This window comes from Ylistrum balloti, unplaced genomic scaffold (assembly GCF_031769215.1).
Source record: "Ylistrum balloti isolate Yb309-2 unplaced genomic scaffold, AGI_CSIRO_Ybal_v1 Utg370980, whole genome shotgun sequence".
Lineage (NCBI taxonomy): Eukaryota > Metazoa > Mollusca > Bivalvia > Pectinida > Pectinidae > Ylistrum > Ylistrum balloti.
The window spans coordinates 55,824-79,045 of NW_026782549.1; the positions used below are offsets into that span (position 1 = coordinate 55,824).

Here is a 23,222-nt window from a genome sequence, read left to right on the forward strand (position 1 = left end):
GCACTATCATAAAGGAAGAAAAACAGCATCAAACAAGTCACCTAGCAATCACCCACTGTCCTCAGAGTGCCAGAGTAACATCCAGCAGTATAAAGAACAAAGACAGCAAATAAAACAAGTTATCTATACAAGTAACATCAGTCAACATCAAGTTATCTATATAAGTAACAGCAGTCAACATCAGGTTCTGTATACAAGTAACAGCAGTCAACATCAAGTTCTCTATACAAGTAACAGCAGTCAACATCAGGTTCTGTATACAAGTAACAGCAGTCAACATCAAGTTCTGTATACAAGTAACAGCAGTCAACATCAAGTTCTGTATACAAGTAACATCAGTCAACATCAGGTTCTGTATACAAGTAACAGCAGTCAACATCAAGTTCTCTGTACAAGTAACAGCAGTCAACATCAAGTTATCTATACAAGTAACATCAGTCAACATCAGGTTCTGTATACAAGTAACATCAGTCAACATCAAGTTCTCTGTACAAGTAACAGCAGTCAACATCAAGTTATCTATACAAGTAACATCAGTCAACATCAGGTTCTGTATACAAGTAACAGCAGTCAACATCAAGTTCTCTATACAAGTAACATCAGTCAACATCAGGTTCTGTATACAAGTAACATCAGTCAACATCAAGTTATCTATACAAGTAACATCAGTCAACATCAGGTTCTGTATACAAGTAACATCAGTCAACATCAAGTTCTCTGTACAAGTAACAGCAGTCAACATCAAGTATACAAGCAGTCAACATCAAGTTCTAACATCAGTACAAGTAACAGTAACATCAGTCAACATCAAGTTATCTATACAAGTAACATCAGTCAACATCAGGTTCTGTATACAAGTAACATCAGTCAACATCAAGTTCTCTGTACAAGTAACATCAGTCAACATCAAGTTCTCTGTACAAGTAACAGCAGTCAACATCAAGTTATCTATACAAGTAACATCAGTCAACATCAGGTTCTGTATACAAGTAACATCAGTCAACATCAAGTTCTCTGTACAAGTAACATCAGTCAACATCAAGTTCTCTGTACAAGTAACAGCAGTCAACATCAAGTTATCTATACAAGTAACATCAGTCAACATCAGGTTCTGTATACAAGTAACATCAGTCAACATCAAGTTCTCTGTACAAGTAACAGCAGTCAACATCAAGTTCTGTATACAAGTAACAGCAGTCAACATCAGGTTCTGTATACAAGTAACAGCAGTCAACATCAAGTTCTCTATACCAGTGACAACAGCCACCATCAAGTTCTCTACACCAGTAACAACAGCCACCATCAGATTCTCTAGACCAGTAACAACAGCTACCATCAAGCTCTCTACAGCAGTGACAACAGCCATTGCCAAGTTCTCTACACCAGTAACAACAGCCATTGTCAAGTTTTATATACTATTACCAGTAACAACAGCCATCATCAGGTTCTCTTAGCTGGTAACAACAATCACCATTAAATTCACTTCCTCCAATCTCATGCATTTCCAAAGTATAAAGCCAACATAGAGGGTAAAAGTAAAGGTACCAGTATCTTCTCCACTGGTGACATCCACCATTGAAATCTAGGGAAACTCTAATTTTTTTTTTATATGTAAAATGACTTTAAAGAAAGAATTAGGGATAATACATTTTATTTAAAGACAACTGGTATGAAGTTATAGTAGTCTTGAATTTTGTATTTATAAATCAGAAACTTAATCTATTTACAAAACTTATGAAAAGAGGTTAATATATTCTAATCACTCCTGTTGTCCCAGAATGAAGTTCTAAAGTCAGAGATTGCTTAGGGTTTGCTTAGATCATAGAAGATTTTCTTTTACATCTAATCTTTTCCATCAACTTCCTTAACAATAACAATCATTTCACAGAAAGCGAAAAATAACTTTTCGTACTTCCCCGAGTTAATTAGTGGTGAAGGTTTGTGACTCTCTGTCCAGGAGGCCAATCGTTTACTCCTGTCTATGAGTACATACCTTGTGTACCATTACTATACCTACGTCACTCACTCTAAAATACAGGTGTACAATGCCTGCTAGATGTTATTCATTTTGGCATCAATGAATACATACAAATGATGGATATCAGCATAGCAAATGACCTACTTAACAAAATATCATATCTAGAATCAGTTACAGTTGGCAACAAGGTGTATTTCCTATTGAACTGCTTGTTAGAAGTTCAACTCCTGGGGACAACTTGGGATTCATTTTGAAATCTTACATAAAGTAAATAAACATATTTTAACAGTAACCTTATTTTTGCAGAAATCTTATTTTGGTGGTTTTCGCTGCATGATTACTTGAACTACAATTGTATATCCTGCTAATATAGTAACTATTATGAATCTGCAAATTTCATCACATTAATTTGCCAAAAAATTATAAAGCGCTATAATTTGATTGCACCAAATAAGGTATGTTTACATTAATTCTACAGCAATAGTCGATTACATTCATCATCCATTATGTATTTTAGTGTGTGATATATAGCAAGCACAGTGAGTATTGGTGAAGCAATACATGTCCCCTATTGGTCTCCACAAGCTATTACAATGTAATGATTTATTGAGGTGGTGCTGTTTGGTGTTAACTTGGAAAAGTACACAATCAGTTTGTAACTGATATAAATGTATCATACAATAGATTAGTATGACAATCTGACAACACTTTTCATCACTGAAGTGTGATAACATATCATGGTTGTGTGTAAGATCATAAATCCTGTAAGAAATAAAGCCTCTTAGGTATTGATAACAATTTTCTAAAAATAGAAATGATGACTATTACTTTAAGCTTGACCAAAATGCTCTGAACATGTTCACGACATTTAAGTGCTTAAAAATGTATGAAATTTGATGAGAATCCCTGAAGAAATGAAGCTGTTAGAGTCCAAGTGCTGAAAAAGACTTTCTAAACATAGTAACAATGAATGTGACATTGACTCGGTGGTCCCAAAACTTGAACTTGTCCAAGATAATTTTATGCTTAATAAGTATCTGAATTTAATGAGAATCCCTTAAGGAATGACGTCACTAGAGTGCTGACAAATTTTCACATACCCAGGGATGGACAGAAGAACAGAGGAAAAACTTTCGTCACCCTCAGTATCCTCTCCCTGGTTTCAGCAGTAGGGAATATAACAAAAAATATCACCATTTGTAACAAAGAAAAAAAGAAAATGTGAAATGTGCTAAAACTTACCTCAACAGAAGATTCACTGCAGGCCTGCTGACATGTTGACTCCAGACCAACATTGTACCTTTCACAGCCCAATCGGCACTGGAAACAAAAAATCAAAACAACAGGGCTTTCAGTTTGTGTTGATATCAATTGAAATCACTCAAATAGACATGTAATGAAAAGGAAAAGAATATAACTGGTTTAAATTTTGACTATGTATACACTGCATGAATGAAAACTTAATGCCTTTTATCAAAGTCCTTAACAAATTGGTGAATCTTAATTTCTACATCAAAATATTCTTCTACCCTTAAAAATGTCCCTGGATATGAAAAACAGGATTTGTCTTTTGATCATGAATGTTATGTCATAGTAGAGAACAGCAGATTTGATTTTTTGATATTATATCATTTCAAGTATTCTACATTATTTTCTGGAAGGTGAAGTCAACTTTGATTAAAAAAGACTAGAAATAAATACAGAAACCGATACATGATCGCTTTATGGTGACAAGCTAGACGTTTTACGACTGAAGAAATAATAAATAAGGATACTGATATTTCACCTTCTCCTATCACATTTACACGCAGAGGGATCAGGATGGGGTATTCTTATTTATCTGTCTCTTGCATGACATACCTAGTAAAGTCAATTTTAATTGCCTTGTAATTGGTTGTCAAGAGTTATCTCCCTTGACATTATTGATTAATTGTATTTAAGGTGATTGCATTCTTTGTCACTGACAAACCTTTATATCCAAATACGTGTATCTTAATAGGTCCTTTCCCTGGTAATTACACCAATTAAAATTTGAGAAGAAAACTTCTTTTTATCCAGGAAACTTCGGTATTGTTCAAAAAGAAAATATGAGTGGGTGTGCAATAGATATGTTTTCTCCTAGCATTTGGAGGAAATAACAACAACAGAGAGGAAAGGAAAAGATATTAACATTTGCTGTGTAAGCTTCAATTACATGAACAGTATCGTTTATGCCTTAAATCCAATACAGAAATATATTTTTCTAGATTATACTGCCTACGTATATTACTGATACACCATCAGCACAGAATTCATGCTTCTGTGATTTTTTATACAAATGAAAGGCAACATATTCTCATATTTTCTTTATTGTAAGGTTTTACAGTATCCTTGTACAGTTATGTGTACAGTATCCATGAATTGTAATGTTCTACGGTCTTTCTTTAATCTGATATTCTACAATATCACTGTAATGTTTTACAGGATCTCTGTTTTGTGATGTTCTACAGTGTCCCTGTATTGTGATGTTCTACAGTGTCCCTGTATTGTGATGTTCTACAGTGTCCCTGTACATGTAATACAGCATCCCTGGATTATAATACCTCCGCACTAGATTGCTGTGTTGTGGCTGGAACATATAACGATGGTTTATATGTCCCTGGTTATGGTTAACTATGAATTACTTGATGGACTGTGAAATAAAGGTAAAGTGACGAGTTGGGGAATGGTTTCATGTTACACAAGATATCTCAAACAACCCAAAGTGATATATGTCTCAGGCCTATACCTAGGAAGTCTTAGTGTTTTGATGAAAGACAAGCAGCCAGTTACAGCAGCTTATTTTTCTGATGACTACAAATAATTTAAACACAGCTGCCAATTACTTGCAAAGTGAGCATTTAAGTAGGAGAGGAATGTAAGCGGGTGATTATCTCCCCTAATCTCCAACAGTATTACTGGGAAACTGCTTTTGTGAAATTGCTGCAATAACATCTCAGTAATGGTCCACAGCCCTAGACTTAAGAATTACATCAAAGGACATGTTTTATCCTTTCCTGGGCCACCACAATACCTCATACACATTTACAAACATAAATAATCCACCGTACTCTCTAACCCAGACACACTTCCCCAAACATGTAGTTCTAGGTGTTGGTTAATATGTCTGACAAATTGATGTTAGATAATCGTTGTTAGGTCACTAGACTTCTGGGTCTCTACAATAAAACATCGCTAGACGTTAACATTTCTTACCAAGACCTCACAACTAGTTATTTCCCTAAATCTCACACCAAAGTTTGCCATTATCATCCTACACTAAATCTTATACACAGATTTGCTGTAATTTCACTTCACTAGATTTCACACCAAACTTTCCTATAATTTCTTTACACAAAATCTCACACCAAACTTTGCCATATTTACCAACACTTAATCTCACACCAAACTTTGTTACACTAAATTTCACATCAAGATTTACTATAAATTCTTCACAATAAATTTCTCACTAAATTTTGCTATAATTTCCCTGTACTTCATCTCAAACCAAACTTTTGTTGTAATTTCCCTACACTAAACCGCTTACCAATTTTTGTTAAAATGTTTACACTGAATCCCATCCAGCTTTGCTATAATTTCCCAAAACTTAATCTCACACAAAACTTTGCTATAATTTCTCTACTCTAAATCTCACACCAAGCTATAATTCTATAATTATATAAAATCATGTAATTAAGTTTCATTTAAATTTAAATTGGAATAAGTGTAGTGTCTAATGCTTTAGAATTATAAACGTTCTATCCAACATCTTTCTTGGAGGAAATCGGTAAGACTTGCAGTTGTCAAGAAACTTGGCTTGACTCATTTCTGTTCCAAATCAAAATTGTTGTTTTTCTTTCATTTTCAGGTAATCTCATCTGTTTCTCCGAGATTTAAAATATGATACAGACATTGTTACAAATTAGATTCTAAACTTTTTATATTGACAAGGAAGCAAAATTTCTGCTACATTTCCAGCAACATATTTGATTATGGAGGAAAAACAACACTTTCTTCCAAACAAGGAAGTTATTCCACAAAATCAGTGTCTTTGAAAAAAAACAATGCTATTTTAGCTGACCTTGCAATATTGAGTGTTGTCTTCAAAGTCAGCTCAAGGTCAAGCAACTGTGTGCTTGCAACAACTGCACTGTTATTGGGATTGAAGATACTGGTGTATTAATAAAGAGCATGCATATTTATTGGGTTGTTACACCTAAAACAATTTAATTTTTAATAATCATGGTCGTATATGAAATAATGGATACATGTGATTAGGAAGATGTTCACTAGCTGTTCACTGACTTAACAGTAACAGTGAAATCTGTTTAACTCTGGATTACACCGTCCCTAGGGTCAGAATTTCCAGGTGTCTCACTGGTGAATTTACAGGACTTGTAATCAGTGGCTACACACTAGAACACAGAGGCTGGATGTCTGAGGGCCGTGCCATCCATCAACACATTCCAATCCAGTAGCTGTATTATCAAATAGCCTATAACACCATCAGTCATTAATACCTTCCACAAACAAATACACAAATGAACTGTTTCAGGGAGATCATCCACACATTTATCAATCACTCCACAACAACAGATCCAACCAGTTAATGTCAACATAGCTCAGACATCATATTCAACTTGGCAATTACAAACTAGCAACCAATACAATCTCATATCATTGTATCTATGATACAGAATTAAACCATCCAATCAATTAGCAGATTTAAATCACAATTTGACAATTTATCCAATCACATTAACAGAGTCAAACTGCACTGTAAGATTTCATCTAATCAAATTTACACATTAAAATTGCACTTTAACATATGATTCTGAAAAGTTTACAATTCACTGACACATAAAATCAGCATGCTAACACAATAATCTGCACACTGTATAATAACTTATAAAAAATTACTGTGTCAAGCTAATTGTGACATTTCACCCTACCCAGTTACATATCTTTCCTCAACTTCCCTCAAAGACACCAACCCCTACCTCCCCTTATCACCACGACAACCACCAACACCATTTTCAAACAACAGCAATGAATATGATGACAACTTCTGGGCAGTCAGTAAGTCAACAACTGTCTTGTAAATAGATAAACATCATGTTTATGGTACCAACTACCTATCTCCAGGCAGGGATAATGACTCCTGTACCCAGAACAAGACGCACTAACATTAACTGTACTCCAACCATCCTGTCTTATCAAACTAGCAGCCCTCAATTTCACACATCTCTCACAAACAAACACAATTAAGAAGAAATGTTTCGTTGGCAAATTCTAAAATCTGTGAAGAATACAATTCCTATTGTCTGAGCCTGATTTCCAGAATTAGATTAAGTCCCTAAGGAAAGATGAGGTAACATCTACCACAACACAATCAACTGTTAATGGTACCACCATCAGCTAAAACCGAAAAAATATTCTGTAATTTATAGTTAAATATTCACAGTATTTTGAAGAAAAAAGGTTAGTTTTTAATTTCTGTTTGCAATTTTACATAATTCTGTTTCCAATTCTGTAATAATCTGGGCCAACCTTCCACCAATAACACAATCAGTGTTCTATTTGTCCTCTTGGTGGTCTTTTTTATCCCATTTCCAAACAATCATCAACAACATTGAGAATATATATAGTATTCTTCGACTTATTATTGAATTGTAGGGTCTCTTAGGTATTTACTATGTATACTATAAACAACTAGAAATTTAAGGACACCAAAATCAATGGTAAGTTACTAAAGAAAGAAATGGCAGCAGCTGCTGGAGAGAGAAGCACAGGATTGGGGCCTTGTCTACAAAATTAATGGGTTTGGCTGTTTAGACAAAAAAAAATTGAAAATCCTGCTGCTATACAATATAAATTTTAAAGCCACACCAGTTTTATCCTGTACATTAAATGCTTGCATTCTTCCAATCTTTTAAGTAGTTCTATAAATTGTTTGTTCAAATCCTTATTTACTTTCCCTCTGATAGATAGAGTATAAGATGAAATGTTCACATTTTCTATCTACAGAGTTACTCTGAGTCATGTGTGCGTATCTTTCTGTGGTCTGTCTGTAGGACACAGGACTTGGGGAAAACCACCCTGACTCATTGCAAGGGTGCTACAGTAAGTAAAAATTTGGTTGACACTCCTTGGAGAATTTTCTGACAGTGAATGAATTATGGAATACAAATGAGAATGTAAAAGGAGTGTCTACTGACCCATAGGTAATGCCTCATCACCCATATCATTTAATTTTTTGATTCCTAACTAATCAAGAAAGATTACTGATATTTCCATCAAATAAGACTTCTCCAGCATGAATTTAAGTCCTGTTGGAGAGCAGACAGCTGCCACATTTACAGACTAATACAAAGTAAGAGTATATGTAATGGAGAACAATAATGGATACATCCAGAAATGAGGGAGCTGGGGAGACACCCACAGATAAACGACCTGGGTATGGGACACCTAGAGATGAGGGGGACTTGGGAGGAGACACCTAGAGATGAGGGGGACTGGAAAGGAGACACCTAGAGATGAGGGAGCTGGGGAGGAGACACCTAGAGATGAGGGGGACTTGGGAGGACACACCTAGAGATGAGGAAGCTGGGGAGGAGACATCTAAATATGAGAGGGACTTGGGAGGAGACACCTAGAGATAGGGAGCTAGGGAGAAGTAACTTAGAGATGAAGGAACTTGGGAGGAGTCACCTTCAGATGAGGGAACTTGGGAGGAGTTACTGTCAGATAATAGAGCTCAGGAGGAGTCGCCTTCAGATGATGGAGTTGATGGAGAGACACTTTCTTTAAAAATTCAGCTCATAGTTAGAGTTTTTATCGATTGATAGAAACAAAAACCAATTTAATTGAATATTTCTTTTAGTATCCATCCCTTTAAGATTTTATTTTTTTTCCTTTAATTTCAGTTTTCTTGTATTGAATGGATTTTGTTCTGTATAGTGATTAATACTAAAATGATGACACAACGGAAAGTCACAAATCAATATCTTCATAATTACATAGAAAATGTCAATAGATTGCAAGTAAAGATGTCTAAGTTCTATTTCAAGAATTAAATTGTGAAAAGAATCTGCCACCGTGTTGGGGTTGCTCAATAAATCAGGAAAGAATGATAAATCAAAACAAGGACAGCCATCACAGAAAAAAAAACCTGATATTAGTCGTAAATTAGGATTGTACAAAATATTAAATAGGAATGTTGGGTATTGCCAGCTAAGATGTATGAAGCACAGCAGCCAATACATTTAAAGAGTTTGACAGGCAATGAGTAGGAGGCTTCTCTTACAGGAACTGTCATCAGCATACAGCCCTCAGGAACATGAAAATAGCAGGGAGCAGGGCTGAGGGGGAGGGGGACATGCAGGAATGGGGATGGGGGTAAAAACAGGATACTGATTGTTATAGGTCAGATCACCTCAAATTTTCCAGACTTGAGTTTAATCTAACCCTTTATCAGACAGGATGAAGAAACAGAGAGTTACAAGACATGTCACCCAAAATTTCTGATTTCGGTTTACTGTAATCATACAGGATAAAGAAAGACGGACTGATACAAGTTGCATGATGTTCTCCCAAAACTTCTCAAATTGAAGCTTACTTGAGATAATGAGCACGTCCCCAGAACAGAGCTGCTTGCCAGTGTTGTAGTACATTTCTTTAATGTACTTTTAGAGATATCCTAGAAATCTGATTACATGTTGATGAAATGTTATCATTTATCTCTTACATGATACATAACTCTGATGGCAGGTAATCATCAGGGTATTTGTTTTGTACTGTGTGTAGTGGGTGACATTACTCTGACGACAGTGGTTGTTTATGACTTAATTGTTATGTAGTGAAAGAAATGGGAAGACCAATAAGAAAAATGGAGCCTGTTAGTTATTACATAGTTATGCCCAAGATCAGAAAGTGACATAATCACTTAAGCCAGTGATGTCATCAATTTGCCGACATCTTGAGTAAACATTGGACATTTTTATTGTATATAAGAAATCTAAATATGATTCCATCACCCTTTAGACAATGCCATGCTTTTCCTGAAGTTTACAATCAAGTTCATTAATGATTACAAATGCTGTACCACATTAAAATCTCTTTTTATTTTTGTAAATTCTGATAAATCTGTGTTATAAATTACAACTGAATTGTACAATTTGTGCAACAAATAAAGAATCAAGGAATATATACATATATTTTTACATTTTAACTCATTACAAAAGTAACTATTAGAGGTTAAAAACACCTGAAAATCAGAGGGAAGGAGAGTTGACAGGAATGTAACCTAGAGGAGGGTATCATCAGAGGGAAGGAGAGTTGACAGGAATGTAACCTAGAGGAGGGTATCATCAGAGGGAAGGAGAGTTGACAGGAACGTAACCTAGAGGAGGGTATCATCAGAGGGAAAGAGAGTTGACAGGAACGTAACCTAGAGGAGGGTATCATCAGAGGGAAGGAGAGTTGACAGGAATATAACCTAGAGGAGGGTATCATCAGAGGGAAGGAGAGTTGACAGGAATGTAGCCTAGAGGATGGTATCATCAGAGGGAAGGAGAGTTGACAGGAATGTAACCTAGAGGAGGGTATCATCAGAGGGAAGGAGAGTTGACAGGAATGTAACCTAGAGGAGGGTATCATCAGAGGAAAGGACAGTTGACAGGAATATAACCTAGAGGAGGGTATCATCAGAGGGAAGGAGAGTTGACAGGAATGTAACCTAGAGGAGGGTATCATCAGAGGGAAGGAGAGTTGACAGGAATATAACCTAGAGGAGGGTATCATCAGAGGGAAGGAGAGTTGACAGGAATATAACCTAGAGGAGGGTATCATCAGAGGGAAGGAGAGTTGACAGGAATGTAACCTAGAGGAGGGTATCATCAGAGGGAATTCAACTTTTTCCAAAAAAGCATTGGCTCTGACTCAAAGTAAGAAGAATGGGTCAATCAAAAAGTATTTGATGATAATTCTACTGAGAAGCAATATTGGTGGCCTAAGTTCTATGTATTGGCTTATTACCAACATATGCATCAAAATAAAATGTGTTCATCAGACAAACCTGTCAGGTCAGTCATTAGGGAGCTATACACCTGTGTTCTATATAATTGTGACCTTGACATTCAGACATTCTTAAATTTTGGATTTTGAGACATAAAATCTCCCAAATGAAAGCTTAGATGTTAGGACAGGTTCACCAATGGACAAGGACATCACTTCAGAGTACAAAGAAATGTAGGGGTCCTAAGTTCCTTACTGGCTACAAATCCTTCTTTGTTTTCCAAGCCCAATTGACAAATGTTTGTAAAAAAAAGTCATTCAGTTCAATTCTTTGTCTAGACATCAAATGACAGAAAAGAATCAGAAATGGCTGGCAATTCCCAGTAAAACCTACCAAACAGTAAGATCTGGATATCTCTGTCAGCATCCGACATTTCTTATCAAACTCTGGTCTATTCAGCCAATGGGGACTCCCAGCAGTTGTCATAGTGTCCATCATTATGATAGAGACCATTTAAAGTTTGTACAGAAAACATTGGATATTTTTCAAGACACAGACAGAGATGAAGAAGACATAGCAACATCAAATCTCGTAATCAGTATTAAAAGCTATAGAGACTTCAATAAACAGAGAAAATCACAAATGTCAAACAATGTTTACCAAGTGAAATTCAGATCAATCAGACACGATTTGGAGAAGATTAACTATAAACTGCGTCAGTAAAATCACACAGAGTGACAGAAAATACTTCCAGCGCTTGCCAAGAAACCTGTGCCAGCATTCCACTGCCAAAGCCAAGCCATTACTATATGAACCTTGAGCAAGGATAGAGTGTATCAGACAAGGTTGTATATATATTGTACAAATCATTGTACCTGTGTGGTCACTAGTGAACAAGGATATAAATTTATAACCGCATTAAAGAACAGAACTTTGGGAATATTATAAACTCAGAATATGAATACATTATATACACATGTCATACACATTGTTAAATAAATAGAGTTAAAAAATACATTACTAAGTCAACATGTCAATAAAAAAGATGATTATAAAATCTTTACAAAAAAATAAATTACAGAATCAGAAAAGTTGAAATAAACAATAAATCCAACAAATCAAAACTGATTTGTTTAATTTTAAATGTGATTCAGCGGCATTCTTCCCTTTTTCGGTAACTGGATCAACAATTGCCATGACAATGATGCTGGACTTAGGCCAGTTGTCCTCTGTTCTCAAATTAAATTAAAGACAAGGAGACTGTGGTATATTGTTCTGGTTTTTCTTTAACTTGGTATACTTCTTATGCTAGAATATTTTATGTCAAAACATACCTGTATTTATTTAATCTTAATGTCTCAGTGTCTAGATTAATTGTTGTTATAAAGTGAATTTAAAAACAAAAATGTCGCTACAGCTGTACAGGCTTAACTTTTGTGGGGAACTGTCCTTCAGATATAAATCTGTACCCAACAATATGTCTGGAGTCATGGTGGTGTACAGTCCTCACATGACAGCTACGACCAAAAAAAAAGAAAAAAATTGTACTTGTAAAATATAATGACAAGCTATCTCTTGTAAATATGCCTTGCTCAAATTTTAGTGGGTCGTAAATTGATGTGTTGATTCACACAAATAAATCAATTTTAATGGAAAATTCTGCAAAATGCAAGTATATGAGAATGAGTTATTCTTAAAATGAAATCCTTTGTTACTACAATATAAAAGATAAACACCAGGAGCAAAGATTGCAAAGATAAAAACATCAGAGATGTCTAAAATAAGAACTAAATGATAACAAAAGGCAGAGAGAGAGAAAGAGAATAAAAATATGGTAGTCGGTTAGGAAGAAATTTCAGCAAAACAGAGATAACACAAAATAATTTTGCCTTCAAAACAAATCAGAGAAGAAGAATAAATGTCAGTTAAACCACCAGATCAACCCCCACCCCCAAAAGAATTAAAAAAACAATACTAATAATAAAAGTCAGTGTTAAAACATCGAGGTAAAAAAAAATGACTGTAGTCTACCTAGCTGTAGTAAATGGAGAACTGCGGTTGTCGTAACATGTGTACCGGTGTTCAGCAAAGGCTTTGCCAACATTTTGTAATGTGGTCTAGAAAAAAGGGGGAAATTCTTACAACACAATACTCTTTGTAGCGATTCTCTCCACGTGACAGCTGGGAATCTTGATAGTAATGCCAGTCTGTGTTTTTTGGTGTGTTCCAGAGTTTATTGTATAAAAAGTGTATTAATACAGCAACCCCTCTTGTTTTATTATCTGTTCCAGAGGCAGATTGACAAATTGACAGGCCCCGAGTAACACAGGGTTTGCCATGAACAGAACAAGTAAGACTGCAATGACACCGACTACCAACTTCTCCAAGTGCGCACGATAAAAATATGCTTGTATTCACCAAACAGAAAAAAAAACATCAGGAAAGATAATTAAAAGAAATCTAATTTTCCTTGTTATAACGACGTGGTGTGTTTTGCTGCTTGTAAAGATATACACATGTTCAATATTTGCTTTCTACCAAATTCTGTGTTGTATACACCTGCAGAGGAACGCCGTGACACAACAGATACCAAACCCAACATAAACCCGGTAAGTAATGACACGGCTGCTGAACTCGAACTGTAAACCCACAGAGGTAAAAAGTCAGTTAGTGAGGCACCATTGACACGTTTCATCTACGTCAGAAGTGAAACAATACACGTGTAATTCCTACAGTAATGAGGGTGCATTGTCGGGCAGATATCATAAACTATGTATAGCTGCAAATACACGCCATGCTGATACTTCTGTCGATAATAATTATTTCCAAGTGTGTATTTCTATCTCATCCAGGTGTTTTCACACTTTTTAATCGATTTCCAGGCCATTCTTACTCCCTTTGTTATGTTTTAGATTGCTAGATGATCCGTCGGCTGCTGGGCTGATTACTGCACCACATGTATGTACCCATTGTTTGTATACCTGCTCCGACTTCGCCGTTTCTATTTTTGCAATGTTTACCCAATGAACCATTTCAATCATGTCTTGAAAAGTACGTAACTAATTTGAAATATGTCGGCTTGTGCCACGATTTGCCCTCCAACACAAAGACTAACATCTATATATAAAAAAATCTTCATGCAGATTTGAATAATCGTTGTCATCATATAGAGATAAATGGATGTTTCATATGTGTTTGGTACCAATACGCAAACAGTTCTTGTAGCAATGAGTCCATGTGTTTGTAATTTTAATGATAGCGTTGGTAGGGTTTGATTTCTAGTGTTGGTGAGGACTTGGTTCCAGTGTTAGTGAGGATTTAGTTCTAGTGTTGGCGAGATTTTAGTTCTAGTGTTGGCGAGATTTTAGTTCTAGTGTTGGCGAGATTTTAGTTCTAGTGTTGATGAGATTTTAGTTCTAGTGTTGATGAGATTTTAGTTCTAGTGTTGATGAGATTTTAGTTCTAGTGTTGATGAGATTTTAGTTCTAGTGTTGGCGAGGTTTTAGTTCTCGTGTTGATGAGATTTTAGTTCTAGTGTTGGCGAGGTTTTAGTTCTAGTGTTGGCGAGGTTTTAGTTCTAGTGTTGATGAGATTTTAGTTCTAGTGTTGGCGAGGTTTTAGTTCTAGTGTTGATGAGATTTTAGTTCTAGTGTTGATGAGATTTTAGTTCTAGTGTTGATGAGATTTTAGTTCTAGTGTTGATGAGATTTTAGTTCTAGTGTTGGCGAGATTTTAGTTCTTGTGTTGAGGAGATTTTAGTTCTAGTGTTGATGAGATTTTAGTTCTAGTGTTGATGAGATTTTAGTTCTAGTGTTGATGAGATTTTAGTTCTAGTGTTGGAGAGGTTTTAGTTCTAGTGTTGATGAGATTTTAGTTCTAGTGTTGATGAGATTTTAGTTCTAGTGTTGATGAGATTTTAGTTCTAGTGTTGATGAGATTTTAGTTCTAGTGTTGGCGAGATTTTAGTTCTAGTGTTGATGAGATTTTAGTTCTAGTGTTGATGAGATTTTAGTTCTAGTGTTGGCGAGGTTTTAGTTCTAGTGTTGATGAGATTTTAGTTCTAGTGTTGGCGAGGTTTTAGTTCTAGTGTTGGCGAGGTTTTAGTTCTAGTGTTGATGAGATTTTAGTTCTAGTGTTGATGAGCTTTTAGTTCTAGTGTTGATGAGATTTTAGTTCTAGTGTTGATGAGATTTTAGTTCTAGTGTTGATGAGATTTTAGTTCTAGTGTTGATGAGATTTTAGTTCTAGTGTTGATTTTAGTTCTAGTGTTGATGAGATTTTAGTTCTAGTGTTGATGAGATTTTAGTTCTAGTGTTGATGAGATTTTAGTTCTAGTGTTGATGAGATTTTAGTTCTAGTGTTGATGAGATTTTAGTTCTAGTGTTGATGAGATTTTAGTTCTAGTGTTGATGAGATTTTAGTTCTGAGGTTTTAGTTCTAGTGTTGATGAGAGTGTTGAGGTTTTAGAGATTTTAGTTCTCTAGTGTTGTGTTGATGAGATTTTAGTTGAGATTTTAGTTCTAGTGTTGATGAGATTTTAGTTCTAGTGTTGGCGAGGTTTTAGTTCTAGTGTTGATGAGTTTTTAGTTCTAGTGTTGATGAGATTTTAGTTCTAGTGTTGTTGAGTTTTTAGTTCTAGTGTTGATGAGATTTTAGTTCTAGTGTTGATGAGATTTTAGTTCTAGTGTTGATGAGGTTTTAGTTCTAGTGTTGATGAGATTTTAGTTCTAGTGTTGGCGAGGTTTTAGTTCTAGTGTTGATGAGATTTTAGTTCTAGTGTTGGCGAGATTTTAGTTCTAGTGTTGATGAGATTTTAGTTCTAGTGTTGGCGAGATTTTAGTTCTAGTGTTGATGAGATTTTAGTTCTAGTGTTGGCGAGATTTTAGTTCTCGTGTGTTGATGAGATTTTAGTTTAGTGTTGGCTAGTGTTGGCGAGGTTTTAGTTTTCGTGTTGATGAGATTTTAGTTCTAGTGTTGATGAGATTTTAGTTCTAGTGTTGGCGAGGTTTTAGTTCTAGTGTTGATGAGATTTTAGTTCTAGTGTTGGCGAGGTTTTAGTTCTAGTGTTGGCGAGGTTTTAGTTCTAGTGTTGATGAGATTTTAGTTCTAGTGTTGATGAGATTTTAGTTCTAGTGTTGATGAGATTTTAGTTCTAGTGTTGGCGAGGTTTTAGTTCTAGTGTTGATGAGATTTTAGTTCTAGTGTTGATGAGATTTTAGTTCTAGTGTTGATGAGATTTTAGTTCTAGTGTTGGCGAGATTTTAGTTCTAGTGTTGGCGAGGTTTTACTTCTCGTGTTGGCGAGATTTTAGTTCTAGTGTTGATGAGATTTTAGTTCTAGTGTTGATGAGATTTTAGTTCTAGTGTTGGCGAGATTTTAGTTCTAGTGTTGGCGAGGTTTTAGTTCTAGTGTTGGCGAGGTTTTAGTTCTAGTGTTGGCGAGATTTTAGTTCTAGTGTTGGCGAGGTTTTAGTTCTAGTGTTGGCGAGATTTTAGTTCTAGTGTTGGCGAGGTTTTAGTTCTAGTGTTGATGAGATTTTAGTTCTAGTGTTGATGAGATTTTAGTTCTAGTGTTGGCGAGATTTTAGTTCTAGTGTTGGCGAGATTTTAGTTCTAGTGTTGGCGAGATTTTAGTTCTAGTGTTGGCGAGATTTTAGTTCTAGTGTTGGCGAGGTTTTAGTTCTCGTGTTGATGAGATTTTAGTTCTAGTGTTGGCGAGATTTTAGTTCTAGTGTTGGCGAGTTCTAGTGTTGGCGAGATTTTAGTTCTAGATTTTAGTGTTGATGAGGTTTTAGTTGAGATTTTAGTTCTAGTGTTGGCGAGGTTTTAGTTCTCGTGTTGGCGAGATTTTAGTTCTAGTGTTGGCGAGGTTTTAGTTCTAGTGTTGATGAGATTTTAGTTCTAGTGTTGGCGAGGTTTTAGTTCTAGTGTTGGCGAGGTTTTAGTTCTAGTGTTGGCGAGATTTTAGTTCTAGTGTTGATGAGATTTTAGTTCTAGTGTTGGCGAGGTTTTAGTTCTAGTGTTGGCGAGATTTTAGTTCTAGTGTTGGCGAGGTTTTAGTTCTCGTGTTGATGAGATTTTAGTTCTAGTGTTGGCGAGGTGTTAGTTCTCGTGTTTTCGAGGTTGTAGTTCTAAAGTTGTCAAGGTTATAAATTCTTGTTGGCAGAGATTCAGTTCTAGTAATGGTGATGTGTTAGTTGTAGTGTTTAAACGGTTTAGAAGACATTTATTACTAACAGTAAAACATCGGGTTGGTAGACTTGTTCTAAATTATGATGTTAGGAAAGATAGAGAAAATCTTAACCTATTTTCATTTTTTATGGTAGTTTATAGTAGTTGTCCTTACCTGGTCCAGCTTGCATTCATCGTTGCAGAAAAGAGATCTATCTCTGGAAGTGATAGTCTGAAAATATATAAATATAATTTGTAAACCATAGGTCATGGCAGGATGTAGTCCGACAGTGAGAATTATAAAGACGAAAAAATACGAAAAAATAAAGATGAAATCACGCCATTTATTGAATGTTTAACGCCGTACAACTATATGAAATATTGTTCTGAAACAGTACAGCTTGAATTTCATCTTGTTAGTTAATAAGTGTATTTCTTTCTTCTGTAAATAATGTGGAACACAGGAGTTTGTTTTTAACGTATTTCCCCGTCAAAAATGATGATATATTTTCCACAACATGCTGTATTCGCTTTATAGATGTTAAGCAGTTTACATGTAGGTTCTCTACAATCGACACTTTTCTCAACCCAAAGTCGTATCAGTGACCAAACGTTACTTGACCCCTACACGTTTCAGTCCATGACCGCGACGCTACCGTAAGATTAAATCATGTCAGGTGCACGACAGCACGGGTAAACCTCTAAAGGGTTTAATAGACGTCACGCGCACGACACCACGGGAAATCCTCTAAAGGATTTAATAGACGTCACGCGCGAGAAACTACCGGGTAGACCTCTACAGTATTAACTCCGTGTTAATGAAAAATTTTCATTGGTAAAATATGATAAGTATTGTTCAAGGATACGAGATTCTGATGGAAGAGTAAATCAATTGAAAATCGTGTTTATTTACAGACAAACACTTAATTGTGATTGTTTTAGAATTGCACATTGTAAGTAGACTCTCGAGTATCATACAGCTGAGCAAGGCCGACATCTTGGCTCGTGCACGACGGGATGAAGAAATGTGAACGTCATTTAAATACCGTAATGACACACACACGGATTCTTTAAGTAGTCATTCTTAGACTGACACATGCGGGTCGCTTCTTGTCTTGGACGATATATAAAACGTATGACGTCACAATGTCTATACATCAGGTGGCCTGTACATGGGTCTGTAATAACGTCATATAGTCGGAAAGCTTCATTCCGCACGCCTCGACCATGTATAAAACAACCGTACAATATTAACTTAACGCCAATCATTGCAATATCAGCTTTACAGGGGAAATGTAACGCGGACTCCGAGCCGGGGCTAACAAACTTTAGATGGACGCTCGGAGCCGTGCGTTCTGCACCTAGTGGAGTATTTTTGTCTAAAAAACAATACTTAAACACTTCCCCGTTTCTGAGTATCCCCTACCAAAAACACCGACAATGGTTTATCAAGGGTACCTATTTACATATTGTAAAAAAGTGAGTGGAACTTAGCGGGACTCTAACTTAACATATCCCACTAAAGTGGACGTCACCCAGACCAGTCCCGCTAAACAAAAACCGGCATGTTAACCTTATGATAGCCAAAAGAATTTCAGCTTACCATCACCATGGCAATATCATCTTTATAATAACCATGACAATGTCATCTTTATAATTACCATGGCAATATCACCTTTATAACAATACCGGAAACTGTTGAACACAGGTTGTGTAAAAATAACGTGTGTAGCAAATATGGCTTAGGAAAGTCTTAGAGTACATTACCAGATTCCATTTTAACGATACCACGTGGATTCGTGAGAAAAAATGTCGTTAAAACCGAATCCTTTATACCAAGGTATAAACTGACGTCATGAGCGTGACACACCTATTTACAAACTAATGTGATGGTTTACCACTACTATTACACTTTTCTTGTACATTTATAAGAGTGCAACACACTAATTCACTGGCGTGATGAATTCCTAACAAGCCGAGTACCCCCATCATTCTGTGTTCGCGTGAGTTTGTCGCCTGGTATCGGTAATGTTAATAGAGAATGTCGGAGACTACATTTTACTGACGCCAGTTTAAGACATAGTGTTTGACGTTCATGGTATGAAGGCCCAGTAACCGTCCTAAGGCTCTCTCATTACAGATTCAATATCTGTGAGCGAGCACTCCACGCACCCTTCTCCTGCTCCTAAGCTGTTGTCTGCATGACGCATGGTTCGTCGTCAACTTCGTGGTCACAGAGAGTTTTCCTTGTTACATATACACATAATAAACAGTCATTTTGTTTCTGTTTCTGTGGCGTAATAGTTTTATGGTCCGACCTTTGGTAATTACTCGAAAATTTGAGTGCGACTATCGCTTGTCAATTGGGTAACACTTTTGTCACCTCTTTGTGAAATACTGTCACTCGCGCCGCCTATACATTCTGGAAACAATCTATTAAAGCACAAGAGGAGATAATCCCATCAAGTACGACCAGTTGGCGTAATTTTATTTAGGCCCTTCACAGTTCTATTCCGAGATTTAGATTCTTTGCAGTAACGTACTTAGCCAGACAATGTGATCACCACCTGTCACTCATAATACACCTATTGACCACACCGATGTTAAGGAAACAAAAACACGCGGAAGAAAATGATCTTCGAAAAACAAGCGTTCCGCTCTGAATACGAAGTCTCTTCATCAATGAATGTCTTCTCTCAGTGGAAAGTACTAACAATGCATACCAGAGATACTGTCGAAACAGAAAAAAATATGTGTACTTTGTGCTCAACGGGGTCTAATCTGCTGGTTCTTTACGGGTGACGTGAAACTTGTAACGGATGTTGAAATTTGTTTGTTTTTAATTCGCTACATTGTAACGGACCTCGTAGTAAAACGCTAACATGTCATGCGGTGAAGCAAAAGACGCTTACACTTCCTAAACATCTGGTATATTTCTCCTACTTTTTCGTGAATCTCCGTGTAAATATTTCTTTTGTTCATATTTTGTCATAGTTTCATTGAATTTACTTCCTTTGTTGTCTTGCCACGAACGTTGTAATTCTTTAACTTGTAACGGACGTTGTTATTCACTAGCACAGCTTATTGACAGTGATTAATATATATACGTGTAGTTATGACAAGTATAAGGCGCAAGTCATCACAACTTAATGACGACAATATGTAGAAATACTTGATAAGCTGACATAGAAAATGAATTCTCCGTACCTAGATTTGACAAACAATAAAACAAAACACAAACCGTCTCTGCACATAGTTTTTGTACACAGGTGTGTATACATTGTATCAGGTGAAGACGTCATTGGGGAGGGACACGTCACATTTCTACGCGCGTACCTATATTGTATGGGTAGATGTGTAATAAAGGAACAGCGACCCTGGGTGCATCGTCCTGTACAGACCAGTATTACATTTGTAGAAATGAAAGAATGATAAGTATATAAAAAAACAGGTTATTACAACTTAATGATATAGAAATACTTTATGACAGTGATATATAGGAACACTTAATGATGTCTGTATATAGGAATCATAAGTATAAGACAGATCATCACAACTTCATGACTACAGACGTCGTTATAAATCATTTCGCACCCATATTGCATTCATATTGAGAATAAATCAATCTTACCGACGTTCAATTGTTATATTTACATGTTGGATATTATTCAAAACATTATCCTGTCTTTTTTCTAAGTTAAAATTGTTTTCGTCGCTTTGTGTTTACACACTGGAAAAGCAGTTTGAAAATGGTTTGAAAGATTTACGTAAAGCGTAGTGTGGTCGTCTTACAGGACCCGACGAATTGTCAGATATATTCATAAAACATATTTTGCTCAGAATTGAAGAAAACAAAACAAGAAAAAAACATACTGAGGTCATATTGCCGTGGTTCGATAATGTAGTGAAATAACGGACATCCTGCTAATATCGACACCGTCATCTTAGTTCCGTAAACATGCAACTTCCGACACCGTCTAGGCCGAACCGTCTCCTAAGAGACAGACCACGGGTAGTGCTGTGTTCTTTAGTTACTTATTCTCGATCCGGAACACGTCCATTATCTGAACAGCATGTGACAGTTTTCTCATACAGCTGCCTTTCACTAATGCATCCGAGATTTAACGAATTCAGAATTACAACATTATTCACAGCTACCAGAATAATTATACAATTAGTTACAATTAATCAGAAATAACACATCATATATTATTATATCGTAACTTAGTCACATTTAGTTACAATTAACGATTTTTAGTTACGTCTTCACGAATAGTCCTTCATATCATAACATTGATATATGTCTAATTAACTTGTGGTATATTGACGGTAGATAACACAAACACAAAATAGTACAGGAAATGTGAGAAATCTAAGCAAAACAGGTGACAAATTGAAAAGCGGTCTCGTTTATAGAACAGGCGGCAGTAGAGACGTTTAAAAACATATACAAATATCGAATAGCTGTTTTACTTTTTAACCCACATTTGAGTTTAAATGAAGAGTAATTGTCCACAGAAAAGATAGGGGATGTAAATTCAATCTGATGATCTAGGACCAGCAGACGCCTGAACGCAGAATAACATTCCGTCTCCCAACCTCAAATCACTCACGGCAGAGTAATGCAAGTTTTTCGAGCTCTGTTTACACGGTTACATGTAAATTTCGTAATGTGTTTATTCCTCTTCAAACCCTGGGGACAATTGTATAGCTAGGGACAAAATGTTCTTCGTTATGGGTTAAATTCTACAGAAATTGTTTCATATCTTCTATTTTTCATGATTTGATGTCTTGTTGTACCCCGTCGGATCTTGTTTTCGGGCCGAACTTTCATGTGCGTCTACCCACAAATACCACACAGTGTCACCCCGACCATACTGACCCTTTACAATGTGACTTGTGGCCGGCGAAAATCACTGAGGTCATGGGTAATGAAAACACCATTTATCCGTGGGAAAATATTTCTCGTGAAAACACGAAAATTTTACAAACAGTTTGCAGCTTGATTCCAAAGGAACCCATGTAGATAGTGCTATGTACGATTCAAGATTCAAAACAACTTCAAACGTTTGTTTTTAATTAGAGTGCACTTTGTCGGCAGGTGGAGGCTGATTCCATCTCCAGACTAAGTTTGGGCTCGAGAAAAACCAACAAACTGTTGCTGACCATTCCCGCGGGCAGGAGTCGTGTCGAAATATTTATTTACTTAAAATGAAACGTGAGCCGATTACGATGCTACATTCTTGAGTTGATTGTGATTCGTCTCCTCTCGCCCGGGGACTCTCTTAATTCTACTTCCGGTAGAAGATGTTAAATGTACCATATTCATGCGCTATCGATCCAAGTGAAGAACAGCAAGTTTCTTGAGTACAAGAATAAAGTGCATTTCGAACATTCGATCTTGCGAAGTCTTTTGACAGATATATCGACAAATGTTTCGGAATCTATGTTTCACCCTCACGACTTTGCACGCAATACCAGTCTGTGTGAAGTAAAACCGTCAGCCCGAGTTGCGAAAACGCGAGTACGAGCGTGTCCCATGTAGAGAGGACAAGCTGCTGAAAAGGGGCTGACTGGAGAGTGATGTGCAAAACACGGCATAGGTCTCGGTCAGGACGTGACCGATAGGTTTTTTCGCTGTACGCGAGACGTGAACATCAGATCGTGTTTGCGTGTCTTTTTTTACGGACAACGAGCACTAGCCGACTCCATAGTCTGGCATTTACATAGTGGGTGAGGCACTGTAACCGAAACAGGTTGTTGGTAGAGAAAAGCTAGTCTTACAGTTCTACCTCTGCTGATTTATTGAGTTTGGCCGTAGCTTGGCATATATCTATTTGTCTTTCTTCTTTTTTTGTAAGTTGTTAACCTGTTGTTGTATCGTTTTGTTGGATAGCATTTGTCAAGTTACCAGTTGGATATTACTAGTTTACTAAAACCAGGCACGTATAAAACTGACCATAATAATTGCAGGCTAATTTGATCGGTCGCCTGTTTATGGCCAGCTATCCAATGCTTTTAAACACCCGGAAATTGCAGT

At 36.4% G+C, this 23,222-nt stretch overlaps 1 protein-coding gene across 1 annotated transcript in view; it reads right to left on the reverse strand.

Moving 5' to 3' along the window:
* The window catches only part of LOC132559852 (proto-oncogene tyrosine-protein kinase ROS-like), a gene marked incomplete at its 3' end in the record, with an annotated part of 83,480 nt that overhangs the window by 54,497 nt on the left and 5,761 nt on the right, over positions 1-23,222 (reverse strand). The window contains exons 2-3 of the mRNA XM_060224481.1: positions 17,358-17,414; positions 3,221-3,298 (exon numbers count right to left, since the gene is read on the reverse strand). Of these exons, the coding sequence (XP_060080464.1) occupies positions 3,221-3,298; positions 17,358-17,414 (135 nt within the window). The remainder of the gene's footprint in view (positions 1-3,220; positions 3,299-17,357; positions 17,415-23,222) is intronic.